Raw genomic sequence first — 17,626 nt, 5'->3', positions numbered from 1 at the left:
AACCTAATCATCTTCTGTTAATTAAAAAATCGTGCTAACTTTATCAAATACCTTTGTCAAATAAACACTTTTGCCAGGGTTATTATAATTTAAGAAGGAGATTGAAAAATTTGAGAAAACTTGTTTTCAAGTATTCTTACAACCTTTAAAATAATATACATATAGCCAAATAATCTAAGTACATATAATTTGCCTGTGTCTATTACAATGATTCGTCTCAAATTATTGACTAACAATTTTAGTCCATTTTCAGTTATCAGATGTTCTTAAAGGTCATTAATTAATCTGTATTTCTTTTAACATATTGTATACAATTTAGAGTTTTCATCAGGTCCTCATGGATTCTCCCATTTAATCTGATTTAGCGAACATTACTAGATATTTGCCTTGCAAACTCATGTTGTCAGATTTAAAGGCCATGCAATAGTCCCCAGCAAAGACGGTCTCCAATCCCCAAGAGCAACTGGTGCCTGACCTTTCTGTCTTCTTCGTAAGTAGACTTATGATCTACAACAGCTAATGGAGGTTCAGGTACCAGGTAACAAAGCTGAGACTTGGAGCGTTGCCGGATTGAAGCTCTGTAAATAAACAGAAAGATGAAAGAGTCTGTAGATTATGGGCAGGTTGGAACAGGACTTAGCTGGTGTTCAGGCTTACATCATATGTGTCAAATAAACAGAAATGCTTGGTAGGTCACATAGTAACAAGATAAGACAGCTTCCTGGGCAGGTTTGGCAGAACCATACTTGCAGCATAGTTAATTAGATTGGATGCTCTGGGCCCCAAGCTAGACTCTGATTCAGAGTGTGCTCAAGGAGGGAAGGAGAGAAGGAGAGGAAAGCTGTCCTACCAGTCTTCCAAAACAAGGTCCAAGGCTCAAATCCATTCCAAATCCACATGGTCTGCTAATTGCTACCAGGGCAAAGGCCCAGCATCTTTACCTCCCTATTGGTTACAGGTTGTAATTTGGATGTCTCTTTCTCTCTCTAGTCACACTTGGTTTTACTTTAGTGTAAGGCCACCTGGATACAAATGAGCTCAGAGGAGGAAAATAGGGCCCCTAGTGAGATTTTCTTTAGGCTACGTACTGTCCCTAGAAATGCATTTAAGTAACAAGTAGCTTACTGAAATAAAATTTAGTTGATGTGTTCATTCACTCATTTATTCATTTAACAGAAGCTTATTGGGCATCTATAGCATGCAAACCAATGCCAGATGCTGTGAGGATTACAAAGACTGGTCAATGACAGAATTTTCCCTCAAGGAGTTTAAAATCTTACAGAAGAGCAAAATATGTACCCAACCCTGGCGTAGGAAGAATGTGTTAAGTTCTGTAAGGCAGGGTTGACGAAAAAGTATGGAAATTTAAAGGAACAAAACATATACGGCAGGTATTACCATGAAAGTCTTCATGGGAGAGGTGACTAAGGTGGGACTTGGGTATTTGTAGGCTAGAGGAAGAGCATTTCTGATGGAGAGAACAGTATAAACAGAAACACATGGAGACAGGAGAGAACAGGGTTCCTCATTACATATACTTAGTATAGAACAGATATAGGAAGAGATTGGTTCAGGTGGTTTTGTTTTTTCCTTGAGATTTTCTGAGGAGACTCCTATTCTCCTCTAGGTTAAAGGTGAAAATATGCAGCACCAGGAGGAGTGGCTGGCGATTATATCAATACCTTCAAAGAAAGAAGCTTACTGAAAAATGAAGCAAATAGAAGGGGAAAAAAGGTAGAGCTGAGAAAGGAAGAGAGAAACTAGATGTATCTTGGACACATCACATATGTGAAGCCTGAAGCCAAAGCTTTCTTGGAACTACTTGTTATGTAAACTGATTCTCTCCCTTTAAAAGTTAAAGCAGGCTGAGTTTGGTTTTCAGTCATTTGCAAATACAGTTTGAAGTGATGAAGGCGTTGGTGAAGACTTGAGAGGAGGGTGTTACATTGTCAAAGCACCTATCTGAAGTAAGAAGTATAAAGAGAGAGATGCTAGAGCCAATGAGACCAGTATCAACTGTTTCAGCATAATCTAGACGGAACCATTTACAATGAAACCATTTTCATCATTTGTATCCAGGTGAAGTTAGGTGAAGACAGATATGAAGGTGGTGCTTGTCTATTATCCATGCTCATCTGGCCTTCTTGAGAAGGTACTAGCATATCACCTTTTTGTTCCCAGGTCCAATTAGTGGCACTTAGTCACCCAGGTGCAACAAGGTGCATGTATCTCAAGTCCTCCCTCTTCCTTGCTCTTGCACATTCACACTCTTGTCAAGTCTCATTATGACCGGGCATGAAACCACTCCTCACCCTGCTTCCCTGTTATCAAGCTGCCCTCTGGGACACCCCAGCTCCCTCCCACCCGGCCTGAGACTCTCCAGCAATAGAGTTACTTCTTTGGGTTATGTAACTAAGGTCAAGAAGTCTTCTCCAGAAGGCATGAGGACTAGGCATGTGTCAAGTGGAGAGAGCAGAGTGCATAGTAGGGCTGAGATGTAAGGTCATGGGCCTGCAGAGAAGTTCAGAGCATTGGAAGCCAATGTAGGAGTATGTGGAAAAGGAAATATGGTTGACTTCCTCCTAGTTCTGAGCATGGCAAAACATATATCCTTGTCCCTTCTGAGTTTTACTACCTTAATCTTATATTTCTTAAGTCTCTCTCTCTCCCTATTTCCCAGAATGTTCCACCTGCCTCACATAGGCTGTCCCATTGAAACCATGGGCCTACCTGCCAACCCCCTCTGGTCCACCATAGACATCAGAGTTAGGATTCTATCCCGTGCCTTTAAAAAAAAAAAAAAACAGTCGTCAGGCTCTGGGCTGATGGCTCAGAGCCTGGAGCCTGCTTCTGATTCTGTGTCTCCCTCTCTCTCTGCCCCTCCCCCGTTCATGCTCTGTCTCTCTCTGTCCCAAAAATAAATAAACGTTGAAAAAAAAAGTTTTAAAAAAGGGGTGCCTGGGTGGCACAGTCGGTTAAGCGTCCTACTTCAGCCAGCTCACGATCTCGCGGTCCGTGAGTTCGAGCCCCACATCAGGCTCTGGGCTGATGGCTCAGAGCTTGGAGCCTGCTTCTGATTCTGTGTCTCCCTCTCTCTCTGCCCCTCCCCCGTTCATGCTCTGTCTCTCTCTGTCCCAAAAATAAATAAACGTTGAAAAAAAATTAAAAAAAAAAACAGCAACATCTGTCACTCCCTTTCTCAGAAGCTGGGTACCACTTCTCACCACAAGTAAAAACAGCTAATTCAGAGAATGAATATCCTCACAATTTTTCTGTCTCTTTCAACATTATTATTCAGGAGATCAGTTACTGTTATCCACTAAATTGTTCTTGAACCTAAAATATATTGCTAAAGAGAGATTGAGCCCTCAGAAAGACCAAGGCCAAGGAAGTAAGATACAAATTAACATTTAATTTAGTCATCTTTTAGCAAAAAAAATCTGTCAGCATACACAATGAGATATTTTTAACAGACCTTCTTACTCAAATTTATAAATCTTTCTCTGCAGGAGGTTAATAGTTACTTTTTGTGTGTAGATTATATTTCTACATTTCTCTTTCTTGTCACCAAAATGTAGAATTTGTGAGAATTAATAGCCAAATAGGAAATGTTTGTATTAAAAATGTTTATTTGATCCTAATAATAAACTATAAGCAAACTACTCAGAACAAGGAGAATTTTGCTCCTCAGAAAAGCTAAGAAAATATTTACTTTCTTATTGACATGACTATGAAATACATCACTTCCTCTTTACAACTGTTAGCCTAGTTATCAAAAGAGATGCCTGTCGTTTTCTGTGTTTAAGAAGGTAGACAGTATCTTCAGGTTGTGATTCTAATGATCCTTATAATTTATTTTTCTTCGAATCAGAAAAGCATGGTTAAGTGGTGCCGTGGTGGCTCAGTTGGTTAAGTGTCCGACTTCAGCTCATGTCATGATCTCACTGTTGGTGGGTTCGAGCCCCGGGTCAGGCTCTGTGCTGACAGCTCAGAGCCTGGACCCTGCTTTGGATTCTGTGTCTCCCTCTCTCTCTTCCCCTCCCCCGCTCACACTCTGTGTCCCTCTCTCTTCAAAAATTAATAAACATTAAAAAAAAAAAAAGCATGGTTAGACACAATGCCCAATATCTATAAAAACTACCTAATAATTTTGGCAATTGTTGTAACTTTGACTTTATAGAGCAATTTGAGGCTATTACTTTATTATTTTCCTAATTCACAACACTTGATAAAACCAACATTTCTTGAAATTTTTATGAATAAACTTTCTCAAAAGGAAAAATAAAAAACCCTAAGCATAAAATTAGTGAACTATTTTTTTGAGTATAATTGGTATACAATGTTATGTTAATTTCAGGTATACACCATAGTGATTCAACAGCTATATACGTTATTCTTTGAATATTGAAAAATAAATCTGTGTTCGAATTGCTTGGAATTATTACATAAATGTTTTCTTCTAAGCCACTTTAACCAGTTTTCAATAAGCAATATGCTGTCTTGAAAGAGCAAGTCTTATAACTGTGCCTTTGCTCAGAGTATAGCCTTGAATTACATATCCTAGAAATGATAAAGTCAATGGTAGAGAAATCTACTCTCACCCATTGTTTACTAACAGCCTCCTAACTCAGCGAAAAAAATCTTAAATAATATTTTCACAAATAGAGACAGCTACTCTTGGGCAGAATTCTTAGTACATAGAATTTTAACATTAAATGAACTATTTTACTGATACACTTAAATCAGGATGAAAGATTAAAACTTACAGTCTTGTTAACGGCATATTCCAAAAATATGTTTGGAAGTCAGTACCCCTATATTCATCCAAAGAAAAATAAATAGCTGGGGTTTAAGGAAATTCTCTTCAAATGCTAAAAAATACATTTCTTATTTCATCTAGTTAAGGAATGATTTGAATTCAGATGGGTCACTCTGGAAGCAGAAATATTTGTAATTCAATTATAGCTCAGTAGGTAAAAGAATGGGCCTAAAGCCATGAACTTGACCTCCATGTAAAAACAGTGCTTCATATCATGGTTAGATCTAGGGGACAAGACCAAACACAAATTTTTAAAATCCCCTTTCTAAACTGACAACATTTTAATTATAAAGCCTCTCTCTCATGACACTAGCCACAATAAGATAAGAAGCCAATGTGGAACAAAAAAATCCCCATGAATTAGAAACAGAAATGTCAATATATAGCAACCAAGGATTCATTTTCACGTTCATATTACATGAAACCTGGGGCTACACTCAAGGATCTCCTGGTTGTACCTGAGATATTACCTGAGGGATCATAGGGGCAGAGGCTCCTAAGAATATTTTAAAACCTTAAAATCTGCCTCATGGCTAGCTTACCTTAAACTAGCCTGGTAGCTCTCTCTGCTAAAGGTCTGTCTGCCACCAAATGAGCCATCTTCAGTTTCGTCTTCTCCTGTGCAACACAACATGAATGATTCCTTAGTGTATACAATAAGGAGAGCCATATCAAAATAAAACTACTTATTATATGCTAGCACTATATCTGATGCTAAAACATTCTATTAACTCTACTGTGACAAATAAAACTTAGCACTTATCCGTCACATTCGAACAAAAAAAATTTCAAAATACTCAGCAGGGGGTGCCTGGCTGGCTTCATCAGAAGAGCATGTAACTCTTGATCTCTGAGTCACAAGTTTGAGTCCCCCACACTGGGTGTAGAGATTACGTAAATAAATAAATAAATAAGCAAACAAACTTAAAAAAAAAATACTCAGCAGGATTGAATCTTTTGAACTGTGTGATACCCAGTGTGTCATCCCCAACGAATAGATATTTTGACAGCATGAATCGTAAAAACTTAAAGGAAGCCCACTGTAGGTGGTTTCTGTGGTAGACACACCAAGTTAAAAAGTATTTTCAGAATAAATCACACGTGTTAAATGTACACAGTAGTTTTACTCAGTGGAGTTCACAAATCGAGATGTGGTATGGTAGAGAAAGTTTGGAGTGGTTGGTTAATGTAGGCTGGCGTAAGCACCAAGTCTGAAAATTCAGACTGAAAACAGAAAGGATGCACGAGGGCCCAAAGTATCTATCCACGCTAATGAAAATAAGCACCACAATGTTTAGTCATTAATTAATTTACCCAATCAGTAAGAATAAATGTCCTACTGTGTGCAGGACACTCTAGGAAGGCTCTCCTATCTGCAAAGTATCGGATAGAATTGAAATCGTTCTTCCACACAAGACCTGGATTTTAGCTCTCTGACTTGATCAAGTAACTGAATCTCCTGAACTTCTGTTCTTTCTCTTATCATCTGTAGCATGCCTCCAAGGGCTTTTGGGAGAACAAATAACACAGTGTATTTTAAATGTAGAGAAATCCATAAAACAGAGTTAACAAACGTAACGCTTTATACAATGTACAAGTATATTGGAAAAGACACTTGCCTTTTATGCCCTCTCCGTTAGCAGCTTGATCACCTTGACTTTGCAAAGTCACTAGAGTGAAGTAAACGCCTTTCCTTTCCATCAATTCTTCATGGGTGCCTCTTTCCACAGCTGTACCATGTTCAAAACCAATAATGACATCTGCAGCTCTGATTGTGGATAGGCGATGAGCAACTGAAACGATTGTATGTCTGTGCTGAATCTGTAAGAATGTACAGTGTACTGTTAAGCAAACAGTAAGACAGAGCTGACATTGACATTGGATGGTCTCCAAATCCACAAGTGAGTCAGAGTCTTGGTCCTTAATAGGCTATGCAGACATTAGAAAAGGCCAGCACACTCTATCAAGGCCATGAACACCCACATGTTGGTCCAGCTGTTGCTATTAATGAACAGCTAAAAACAAAATGGAAATTTTTGAAATCACATATTCTAAGTTAGATTCAACAAGATTTAAAATTTTTCATTTGTAGCTTCTGGAAGCAAATCATACTGACTTCTATTCAACTGCGAGGAACATTGTAGTCAGTATTTTCTAAACTGTTAGACTGGACCCACTGACCCATGTAGTCCCCTCTCTCTCCCTCCCTGTCTCCTTTCCTCCCTTCCCTTCCCCCCACCCCCATCCTCTCTCAGCAAGCTGCCTTTCCTACAGCACATTTCCACATGGTCTCATACAATGAACTCAGACTTTCAACCAACCTTACTCAGTGCCTCTTGTACCATGGCTTCACTCTCATTGTCCAGCGCCGAGGTGGCCATGTCCAAGAGCAGGATCTTAGGGTTTCGGACAAGGGCTCTGGCAATGGCCACTCTTTGTTTCTGGCCACCGCTCATCTGGCCTCCTCCTTCTCCAACAAGAGTGTCAAATTGCTGGGAAGAAGGTGACACCAGGAAGGAAGAGGAACAATTTGATGGTTCCTGGCAGTGATCATTACAAGGTCCTTTCTAGCTTCCTTCTCAAGGATGAATTTTCACAGGCCCAACTTTCATTGAAAGAAATACCCTTTTGTGAAACAGGTTACTGTCTGATCGATACTTATATGTAAGATGAAGAAATTGATTTATTCTTTCATTCCCAGGTTCCTGGGTTATATAAATGTTTCTCTCTAGTTCAACTTCAAATAAAATGTTTCCACCAAAGTAAAAGTTGATCAGGGTCCTGAAAACCCATTTTAAAGGGTTAGAGCACATATCAAGTTCTTCCTCCTTTTCTCTAGTTTGGCAACACAGAAAAACACAACACTAAAGCTGTCTTTATGTTGTAAAGGAAAGATCAAACTAGCTTTACGATCATTACCATCTATAGCAAACAGTTACTGAGTATCTTTCATGTCTAGAATTATATGACAATCTCACAATGGTGTCAGACTCTTGTCTTGTTCATTATTAGCCAACATGAGTTGAGCACTTACCATGTATAAAGCATGGAGCTGAGCTCTTTACACATTTCACCTCATTAGTCCCTACAGATGGCCCATGAGATAGATATCGCTGTGGTCAATCGATGGGTAGGGAAATGCTGGGGTTTAAGGGGCTAAAGTAACTTGCCCAAGTTTATAGAGCTTACAAATAGAGAATATGGGACTTGCATGGAGGCAGTCTGATTCCAAAGCTTTATACTCTTTGTCATTAGACTATATCATACTCACAGCTGCAATCCTATTCACACAGGTAATCTAAAAGGCTGATTAGGAAATTATCTAGAACACAGACTCTGGAGCCAGACCACGTGGGTGTGAACCTTGACTCTTCTGCCTTGAGCAAGTTATTTGACCTCTTAGTTCTCTCTTTACAAGTGGAAATAGTAAAGTAGCTACCAACAGGATGGTTTTAAGGGTCAAATGAGAGGTAAAGTGCTTAGAACAGTGCCTGGTATGTAGTAAGCACTATATATATATATATATATATATATATATATATGTTAACTAGTAATAACTCTTCTTTGATTTAGCAGACTATTGGCCACAAAATGTATATAAGTATAATAATATGGAGTTGGATTTTGTTGTCATTGTTTACAATGAAGATAAATGAGGAATTTTTGAATATGTGAGATACAGTACTGAGGACACGGCATTAGCTGCCTAAACACAAGAAAATTAAAGAACAATGACATTAGTAGGCATCAAAGGAGCATTGTGTAAGTCATTGCCACATGAAAAACTTACCTACTGCTTAAACAAATGCTTAACAGATAGGGTAAGAAGATTGTGTCAATGTCAAAGGGAGATTTTAAAAGAAAGTTCCTGTTTGGTAGATTTTTAATATATCAACAATAATATGTTTTCAGACAAAGGGGAAAATTCATGGTACATTTCCAGGAATGAAATCTAACATGGCATTAAGAATTTAATGATTTGGGGGCGCCTGGGTGGCTCAGTCGGTTGGGCGGCCAACTTTGGCTCAGGTCATGATCTCGCGGTCCGTGAGTTCGAGCCCCGCATCGGGCTCTGTGCTGACAGCTCAGATCCTGGAGCCTGTTTCAGATTCTGTGTCTCCCTCTCTCTGACCCTCCCCCATTCATGCTCTGTCTCTCTCTGTCTCAAAAATAAATAAACGTTAAAAAAAAAATTAAAAAAAAAAGAATTTAATGATTTGGGATTTAAATGAAAAGAAATGTATAATATTGTGTAACTTTTTCTTTTCTCTTTCACAACTTCTGGGTTCCCCCGTGGAATGAGAGACTAGGGGTACCTGTGGCAGGTCCATGATGAAGTTGTAGGCATTGGCTGCCTTGGCAGCTAGAACTATATCTTCCATCGTTGCATCTTCTCTGCCGTAGCGAATATTCTCTGCAATGGTGGTGGAGAACAGAACGGGCTCTTGCTCCACTATCCCAATCTGAGCTCTAAGCCACTGAATGTTAAGAGAGCGGATGTCATGGCCATCCAAAGTCACCTAGAAAACATGAGCACAATGTCACATCTCTTAGAATCCTTCGGGGTTCTGAACCAAAATGCTATGTTGTACTTGATGTACGGGGAGAAAAAGTAGAGACCTGCAAGATTATAACAAAAATAATTCCTCCTACAACGAGGTTGTTTATATAAGAGTGACAATTTATAGTTGAAATCGAGTATAGCTGTAGGACAATTCATTGTAGAAACACAAATGATGTAAAGGTCATTTAATTGACCACAATTGGCCCAGGAATGGAAAAAATGTTAATTCTTCAATGGAATCAATCAGCTATTCACCATATGTTGTATATTTTTATTATCTTTTGACTTATGACCTATAAAAATGGACTTCAAAAGCTACAAAGAAAATAAGAAATGTTCCCTATCTTGTGTATATGCATTACAGTAACTTTCTGGCCGGATTCATGAAATCTTGCCATTTGTAACAAAGTAGATGTAACTGGAGGGTATTACATTAAATGAAACAAGTCAGAGAAAGACAGATTTCATATGTTTTCACTACTATGTGGAACGTGAGAAACTTAACAGAAGACCATGGGGGAAGGGAAGGAGAAAAAAATAGTTTCAAACAGAGACGGAAGCAACCCATAAAAGACTCTTAAATACAGAGAACAAACAGGTTGATGGGTTGGTAGGGTGTGTGTGGGGGGGGGGGGGATGAGCATTGAGTAGGGCACTTGTTGTGACGAGCACTGGGTATTGTGTGTAAGTGATGAATCATGGGAATCTACTCCCAAAGCTAAGAGCACATTGTACACACTGTATGTTAGTCAACTTGACAATAAATTATATTTAAAAAAAAAATAGCACTTTGCCATTTAAAAGTAATTGAAACTATAGGTGGGATAAACAATTACAAATTACTATTAGCAAAGAAGCAAAGACCTTACATCAAGAAACCATGATTTTTATAAATTCAGAGCGTACTTATGCTGGTATGTAGCAACGAATATCCAGAGGACGGAATGTCTGTACCAAAGAGAATTTTCATTACGTCTGTCATGTCAGTGTGGCAGTGCATCCATTATAGAGAATGCCTTGTATTGAAGCCACTTAACATACAGTCAAATGAGTCTACTGCAAGGCATCAAGGAAATGTTGACAAGAATGATTTTGAGAGTGTAGAAAGAACAGAGCCTCTGGCATCTAATAGACCTGGGTTCAAACTGGGGGCAAGTCTCAATCTCTCTGACTCTGCTTCCTTATTTATAAAATGAGCATACATACCTTGGAGGTCATTTTGAAAATAAATAATTATTTTTATAGACAAATAAACATGAGGAAAAAGAGACCAAGTAGTTTGTGAGATTATATATATATATTTTAAACTCAGTTTCTCGAAGCAGTAATCAATCTGTTCATTCTAGCCATGCAACCTTTCCTATACCTAGTGTTTGGAAAACTTTAAAAGACAATACGATTTTGTTGCAATCCAAAGAAATAAATGGAAATGTTAGTTCACCAAAGAGGCAGAAATACCATTTTGAATGTATCTGCGCATTTAGTTACATCCCTTAGTGCACAAGCGGGTTGTTCATTGAGTACAGCCACCGTGCAGGGAATTAGTCCAGTCAGTCTGGTCAAAAATCATTAAGTCAACTCTGCGTGTGTCAAGATGGTCTCCATGTGTGCTAGGTCTTTATGTTTGACCAGCGTATCTCCATTTGCACTTCCCATCCCCACATATTGAGGAGGTTTCTGGAAGACACACACCATGCCTTCACTGGGGTCATAGAAACGCTGAATGAGCTGTATTGCTGTGCTTTTCCCAGCTCCACTGGATCCTACCACAGCTGTCATTTCCCCTGATTTAATGACCATGCTGAGGTTATTCAAAATCTGTAGAGAAAAGAGAAGAACAACATTCAGATTGTCAGCAGTTAGACTCACAAGTTAGGATGCTTTGTGAGAATACTGCATATGTGTTTACTCATGCCCTGAAAGCAGTATCTATCAATACCGACCAATAACCAGAAAATTAATAAACAGTGCCTAGGATGAAGTTTTAGCATTTAGCACATTACTCATTAATAAACTCATAGTGGCGGTGAAGAAATAAAATGATGTGTGGTAACACTGTTGCAGTAAACAAACCAGGACAACTTTTAAAAGTATGTTCCAAAGTCCAAGTTAAAAGACTCCTGATACTAGGACGCCTCAAGGAGACCGTCCCAATTAGTTAAGGAAAAAAAGCCATTAAGTTAGAAATATAATACTAATTTACTGAGCATGGATTAACAATAAACTAATTTGCAAATGTTAAGCTGTTATGCACTTTTATTGTGTGTGAACGTATGATCTGAATAACTTTCCCTAAGAGATGTTTGTGGCATGTTTGTTAAGTTTAAAGCACCGTTAAAGGTAGAGACTGAATGCTGGTAGGTCCAGAAAGGGAAGAACAAGAAGCTAATTCATAAGCATCTGTTGGGTATTTTCACCAGTCCAGTGGTGATTTTTGTACTTATTATGGAAAGGCAGTTTGGGGTCCTCTGTGTGACAAAATCTCACATGCCTTTCATCCCACTAGAGAGTCAGGCTTGCAAATCACTTTCACTTACTGGACTGTATTGGACTGTCATTCCCACCAGGGTGGCAGGCATCAAGTGTGCTTTTTCTCATTATAGCCCAGTACAGCGTGGCACCCAGCAGGGCTAAATACATACTTGTGGTATAAAGACTATTTGCGGGTCTAAGTAAGATTTTGTTAAAACAAACTATTGGTGTTGGGAATAGAGGATAAAAGAGAAATGAAATTATTGTGTTTTAATTCTACTGGTATTTATGAAACGGCTCTTATTAGCTGGTTCTGAACAGATACTACGAAGCAAGTTTTTAGACATCCATTAAAAAATCTTTACTGAGTGAGTACTACCTTGTGGTTGATCTTTCACACATATGTTGACATATGTTGACATTTTGACATATGTTGTGACATTTAATGTTTCCATACATATATGATATGTAACAGTAATCTAAATACACTTCAGCAATGTAATCAGAACATAGGGGTACCTATGTTCTGTGTATATATATACACACATACACATATGTATGTATGTGTATATATATACATACATATGTGTGTGTGTGTGTGTGTGTGTGTGTGTGTGTGTACGTGTTTGCCTACATTTTAGGTACATAGTGTCAGAATTAAGTAGCATGGGATTTACTTCCCATAACAGAAATATTAAGAAAGTGTGGCTAGAGGTATTCTGTAAAAATTAGAAATAAGTCTCATTTCAAAGCCAACTCATTCATGGAGAGTAGATCCTCATTTACCTGTAGAATAAGTTGCCTTTAAAGATACTTGCTCAGTAGGTGTAGGAAAACTGTAAATTGCTTCATCATGTGCCCTGGGCAATCACCCAGCACAAGATACATGAGCCTAAGGTCACAAGCTTACCTTTCCTCCAAAGACTGATCTAGTGACCCTTGTGAACTTAGAGATAGGAAGGAAGAAACCACAAGGCAGCAGCTTTTCTTTGCCACTCCTTCCCTTACCCACTCCGTGTTTCACCCTCTGCATCTGTACTTTTTGGCTGTTCTGATAGACTTGTAGTTTATTTAGCTTATGCTTTTCATGACAGTAATCATACTTCAACAGAGAATCATACTTAACCTGACCTAACCTGAATGTGCTGCCAGAGCGTGTCCTCACCAGAGGGATTTGCACATTATCGTTACTACAAAGGAATGTGGTTTGTTGTCTGAGAAATGACATGATGCCAAGCGACACTTCTAGAGAAACATGCTTCTGTTCCTTCTTCCTGGACACTGTCATGCTTCAGAAAAACAAGTAATTTGTGGCTCTGGACATGAATCATCAAAGAAGGAAAATGTCATTGTTCCTGGGGAAAAGATGAACACTTACCTTCACCTCTGGTCTGGAAGGATAATGGAAGGTCACATTATGGAATTCAATTTCACCCTTAATTCGATCCAACTTGTAACCATCCTCTGACATGCAGTCAATGATGGGTTTCTGGAGTGGAATATAAGAGAAATATGCAACAACACACATTATATGCATTTATGATCCATCTTGGTTTGAATTTACTCATAAAACAGAACAACAACCAGGTAAAACTTGCAGCAAAATTTGTTTCCACATTAAGCATTTATTAATAACAGTAATAATATGAACATTTACTGAGATATTAATATGAGATATTATATTACTATACATTAATAGTATTAATATATTATATTACATATATTAATACATGACCAAATATACACAAAGAATTAATATATAATTAATTATAACCTATATAAAATATGTCAATAATATATAATTGATATATAACATCACATTAATTAAATTTAATTAATTAAATTATTATTACTATTTGTTGACATATTACTATGACATATTATATTATTATATAACAATATAATATATAGTATTAATCTATAGCTAATATATTATTATATTAGTATATAGTATATTAATATTATATATTATTATATTTTGAGATACCATGGAAGACAATTTACAAGGTATTTTAATATGTGCTTTTCTCACTTATGTAACTGTCACTATAACCTAATTAGACATATGATATGCTCAATTGTTTGCCTGAGGAGGTTAAGTATCTTTCCTAAGGCCACACAAACAGTCATCCAAGCCAGGGTCCAATAGTTCTCTACATTTGTGTATCTGTGGTAGATGATGATTAAAACTACTTGAATGTCCTCAGGAACCTGGATGGCTCAGTTGGTTAAGCCTGCGACTTCATCTCAGCGCAGACATCTCACAGACAGCGCAGAACCTGCTTCAGAGCCTCTGTCTCCCTCTCTCTCTGCACCTCCCCAGCTTTCTCTCTCTCTCTCAAAAATAAACATTTAAAAAAAACCTAACTGAATGTCCTCAAGTGGTATCCTCAAATACTACCAACTTTCAATTGCTATGCTGAATTTCACCTCATTGTTGTTAGTAGTGAGCCTAATCTAGAATTTAACCCTTCTAGTTAATCAGACAGGAGTGAGGGCCATGTCTTGCTACCAGAACACTCCACGTCAGCTTCTTCCTGCTTCTACACTTGTGAGAGAAACTCATCATCATATCTCATTTTGGGGCAATAGCGTAATCTATTTTCTTCTTTGTGGGTCTCTAGTAAAGATAATAAAGTAACTTTTAAATAATTTTTTGTAATAGTTTCAAAGTCCTTTTAGACTCATTATCTTATTTGAGCATATAACAACCCTAAGAACGAGGTAGAATTTGGATAGCTCAACATGTCTATGTAGTTTCCAACAATCTATACTCCAATATATGAAACCCCCAAATACAAAACAGATAAAGTGATCAACAGTTTCCCCAGGTAGGTTATATGCTTCATAAATACTTAAGATTTAGGGGACCAAAGAAGAACCTCTGGATTTCCAGGGCTTCCAGAGGGGTAGACATGTTGCCTTCTTCTCCCCTCTATTCTTGGATTTTGACTTTCTAGCTGGACCTCCAAGGTGCTTTAGTAGATTAACCAGGAAAATCCTAGCCAGACTACCAGACAGTCTAAGGTCTGTCACCTTTAGAAGATAATCCAAACTTACGAACTTGGCCTTAAAGTCTTGCATGATCTGGCCCCTTCCTCTCTCTCCAGCCTCTGTCCCTTGCTCACTCAACTCACACACACTGACCTTGTTTTAGGTCCTTGTGTTCACCAAGCCCTTTTTCCATCCAGAGGGCTCTCTTCCAGGAATAGCCGCCCTGCTCTCATTTCCCAAGCACCGTTTCCCCCTGAACCTCCCTTCACACAGCTGACTGTCCTTGAGTTCTCAGTGCAAATATTATCTCCTCAGAGATGAGGTTACCATCACTTAAAGTCTCCTCTCCACTCCAACCGCTACCATGCTGACCTATTTTATTTCCTTTATTGCACTAATATTATCTTATCTTTGAATGTGCTTACTTCTTTTTTTAATTTTTATTTTTTACTGAAGTTAGGTTGGTTTTAGGTGTACAATATAGTGATTCGACGATTATATACATTACCAAATGCTCACCAAGATAGTGTAGTTACTTTCTGTCATCACACAAAGTTATTCCAACATTATTGGCTGTACTTTTCATCCCTGTGACTTGCTTATTTTATAACTAGAAGTTTATTCCTTTCACCTATTTTGCCCATCCTGCTAGCCCCTTCCTCTCACAGCCACCAGTTTGTTCTCTGTATTTATGAGTCATTTCTGTTTTTTGTTTGTTTGTTCATTTGCTTTGTTTTTTTGCATTCTACATGTAAGTGACACTGTATAGTATTTGTCTTTTTCTGTCTGACTTCTTTCACTAAATGTAATACCCTCTATTTTTTTCTAATGTTTTTATTTCTTTTTGAGAGACAGAGAGACAGAGAGACAGAGCATGAGAGGGGGAGGGGCAGAGAGAGAGGGAGTCACAGAATCCAAAGCAGGCTCCAGGCTCTGAGCTGTCAGCACAGAGCCTGATGCAGGGCCCGAGCTCATTAACTGTGAGTTCATGACCTGAGCCTAAGTCAGATGCTCCACCAACTGAGCCACCCAGGTGCCCCAACATAGTACCTTCTAGATCCATAAATGTGCTTCCTTCTTTATTACCCGTTTCCTAGTATGATTGGAGTGCAAAGGGCCTTATTTGTTCTATTTCATTCTTGCAGTCCCAACTCAGTGTGGAGCCGTGATAGTACTTATTAAGTATTGCTGAATTAGGGGCATTGTGATAGTCCTCATATTTTTTTTAATTTATTTTTTTAATATTTGTTTATTTTTGAGGCAGAGACAGAGCGTGAGCAGGGGAGGGGCAGAGATAGAGAGGGAGACACAGAATCTGAAACAGGCTCCAGGCTTTGAGCTGTCAGCACAGAGCCCAATGCGGGGCCCAAACTCACGAGCCGTGAGATCATGACCTGAGCCGCAGTCAGACGCTTAACTGACTGAGCCACCCAGACGCCCCATCCTCCTATTTTTTTTAACATTGAGGGTAAATTCCTCAGAAATTCATTTCTCTCCCCACCCCAACCTGCTCATGGCCTTTACTTTGGCTCTTACATACCCGGTCTATTGTCTGAAAAATGCTGGTGGCCGCTGCACGCCCAGTTGCAAAGGCTTCCAAACAAGAAGATGCATTGCCAAGATTTAAAGCTCCTACTATGATACTGAGGAAAATCTGAAATAAAAAGAGATAAACATAGTTTTTGTATGTTTTTGTCAATTTGTAAATAGCGCTATCATTCGGGCTATCTGTGTGAACTCAGAGATTTCTCAGAAATGTTCTTCCTTGGGAGTTTGAAAGATAACTATTTCTTTAGAGACACCTGGAATAATTTCTGTTCTACAAAGTATCTCCAATTTTTCTATTGTTATGATTTAAAAGATTACATTATTTTTAACTGAACATCTATGTGTAGAACACTATTCTACAAAGAAGAATATATTTTGAAATGAGGAAGAGATCTAAGCAAGGCAGCGTATAGACACAAAGTGAGTTAGAATAGTGACATGATAATTCAGTTTGTCACATGACCAGCCTGATATGGTCTCTGGATAAGAGACCCCTGATAAGGGTCACTGAAGCAATAAAGACAGTATGATTAGCTTGATTGTCATAGAGATTGGTACGTACATTATAGATTTGCTACTAATGCTATATTATTGCTACTAGTAGACTATTATTAGGATAACTATTACTACTACTAGGAGGAGGAGGAGGAGGAGAAGTTTTCCTAATGTATATTTCTAAGTGATTTACCTGCTTTACTTCATTTAATTTTTACAACAGAAGAGAAAACCAAGGTGTATGGAGGTTGCCTAACTTACTCTACATGAAAACACGTATTAAGTGGTAGAGCAGTATTTGAACCCAAGCTCTTGCCTGACATCCTGTCTAGCAAACAGGCCCACCTCCTGCTGGTGGCATGCGGTTGGTATGGCCAGGTTCCTTGCGATGCTGAGGAAGCTGTCCTTAAACTCACCAACCCAGTCATTTCATTAAGTTAGGGGAAGGCAAATTTATCATGACCAGATGTTCCTACCAAATAGCACTATGTTTTTATCAGTGCTGTTTATAAAGGAAGAGGCAATGAGGTAATTTATCATGTGCCTCTAGGAGGAGCACAAGACTCCTTTTGGCCAAATGGGACTAGTCATGTAACTTTCATGGAGGATATTTCATTGGCCACCATCCGTTGGGGACAGGAGTTATTTCCTGAACTGAAAACTGGCTGCTGCCTGAATGTTTGAATGTAGTCTTCTTCAGGCAGTCAAATGATCCTAGTCTGTGATGGTTTCCC

At 38.5% G+C, this 17,626-nt stretch overlaps 1 protein-coding gene across 2 annotated transcripts in view; it reads right to left on the bottom strand.

Annotated features, from left to right (window-relative positions):
* Positions 1–17,626, bottom strand: part of ABCB11 (ATP binding cassette subfamily B member 11) — a 90,207-nt gene that overhangs the window by 31,328 nt on the left and 41,253 nt on the right. Inside the window, exons 11-18 of one of the 2 annotated variants that reach the window (XM_047085394.1) lie at positions 16,390–16,503; positions 13,234–13,344; positions 11,076–11,201; positions 9,136–9,339; positions 7,141–7,311; positions 6,439–6,640; positions 5,362–5,437; positions 476–578 (exon numbers count right to left, since the gene is read on the bottom strand). In XM_047085394.1, the coding sequence (XP_046941350.1) occupies positions 476–578; positions 5,362–5,437; positions 6,439–6,640; positions 7,141–7,311; positions 9,136–9,339; positions 11,076–11,201; positions 13,234–13,344; positions 16,390–16,503 (1,107 nt within the window). The remainder of the gene's footprint in view (positions 1–475; positions 579–5,361; positions 5,438–6,438; positions 6,641–7,140; positions 7,312–9,135; positions 9,340–11,075; positions 11,202–13,233; positions 13,345–16,389; positions 16,504–17,626) is intronic. The other variant, XM_047085395.1, reaches the window with a different exon arrangement.

This window comes from Lynx rufus, unplaced genomic scaffold (assembly GCF_022079265.1).
Source record: "Lynx rufus isolate CCGP_SWC_20201006 ecotype Redwood Valley unplaced genomic scaffold, mLynRuf1.p SCAF_2, whole genome shotgun sequence".
Lineage (NCBI taxonomy): Eukaryota > Metazoa > Chordata > Mammalia > Carnivora > Felidae > Lynx > Lynx rufus.
Note: the sequence above shows the minus strand (reverse complement) of the source record. Positions and strands in the feature narration are given on the sequence as shown.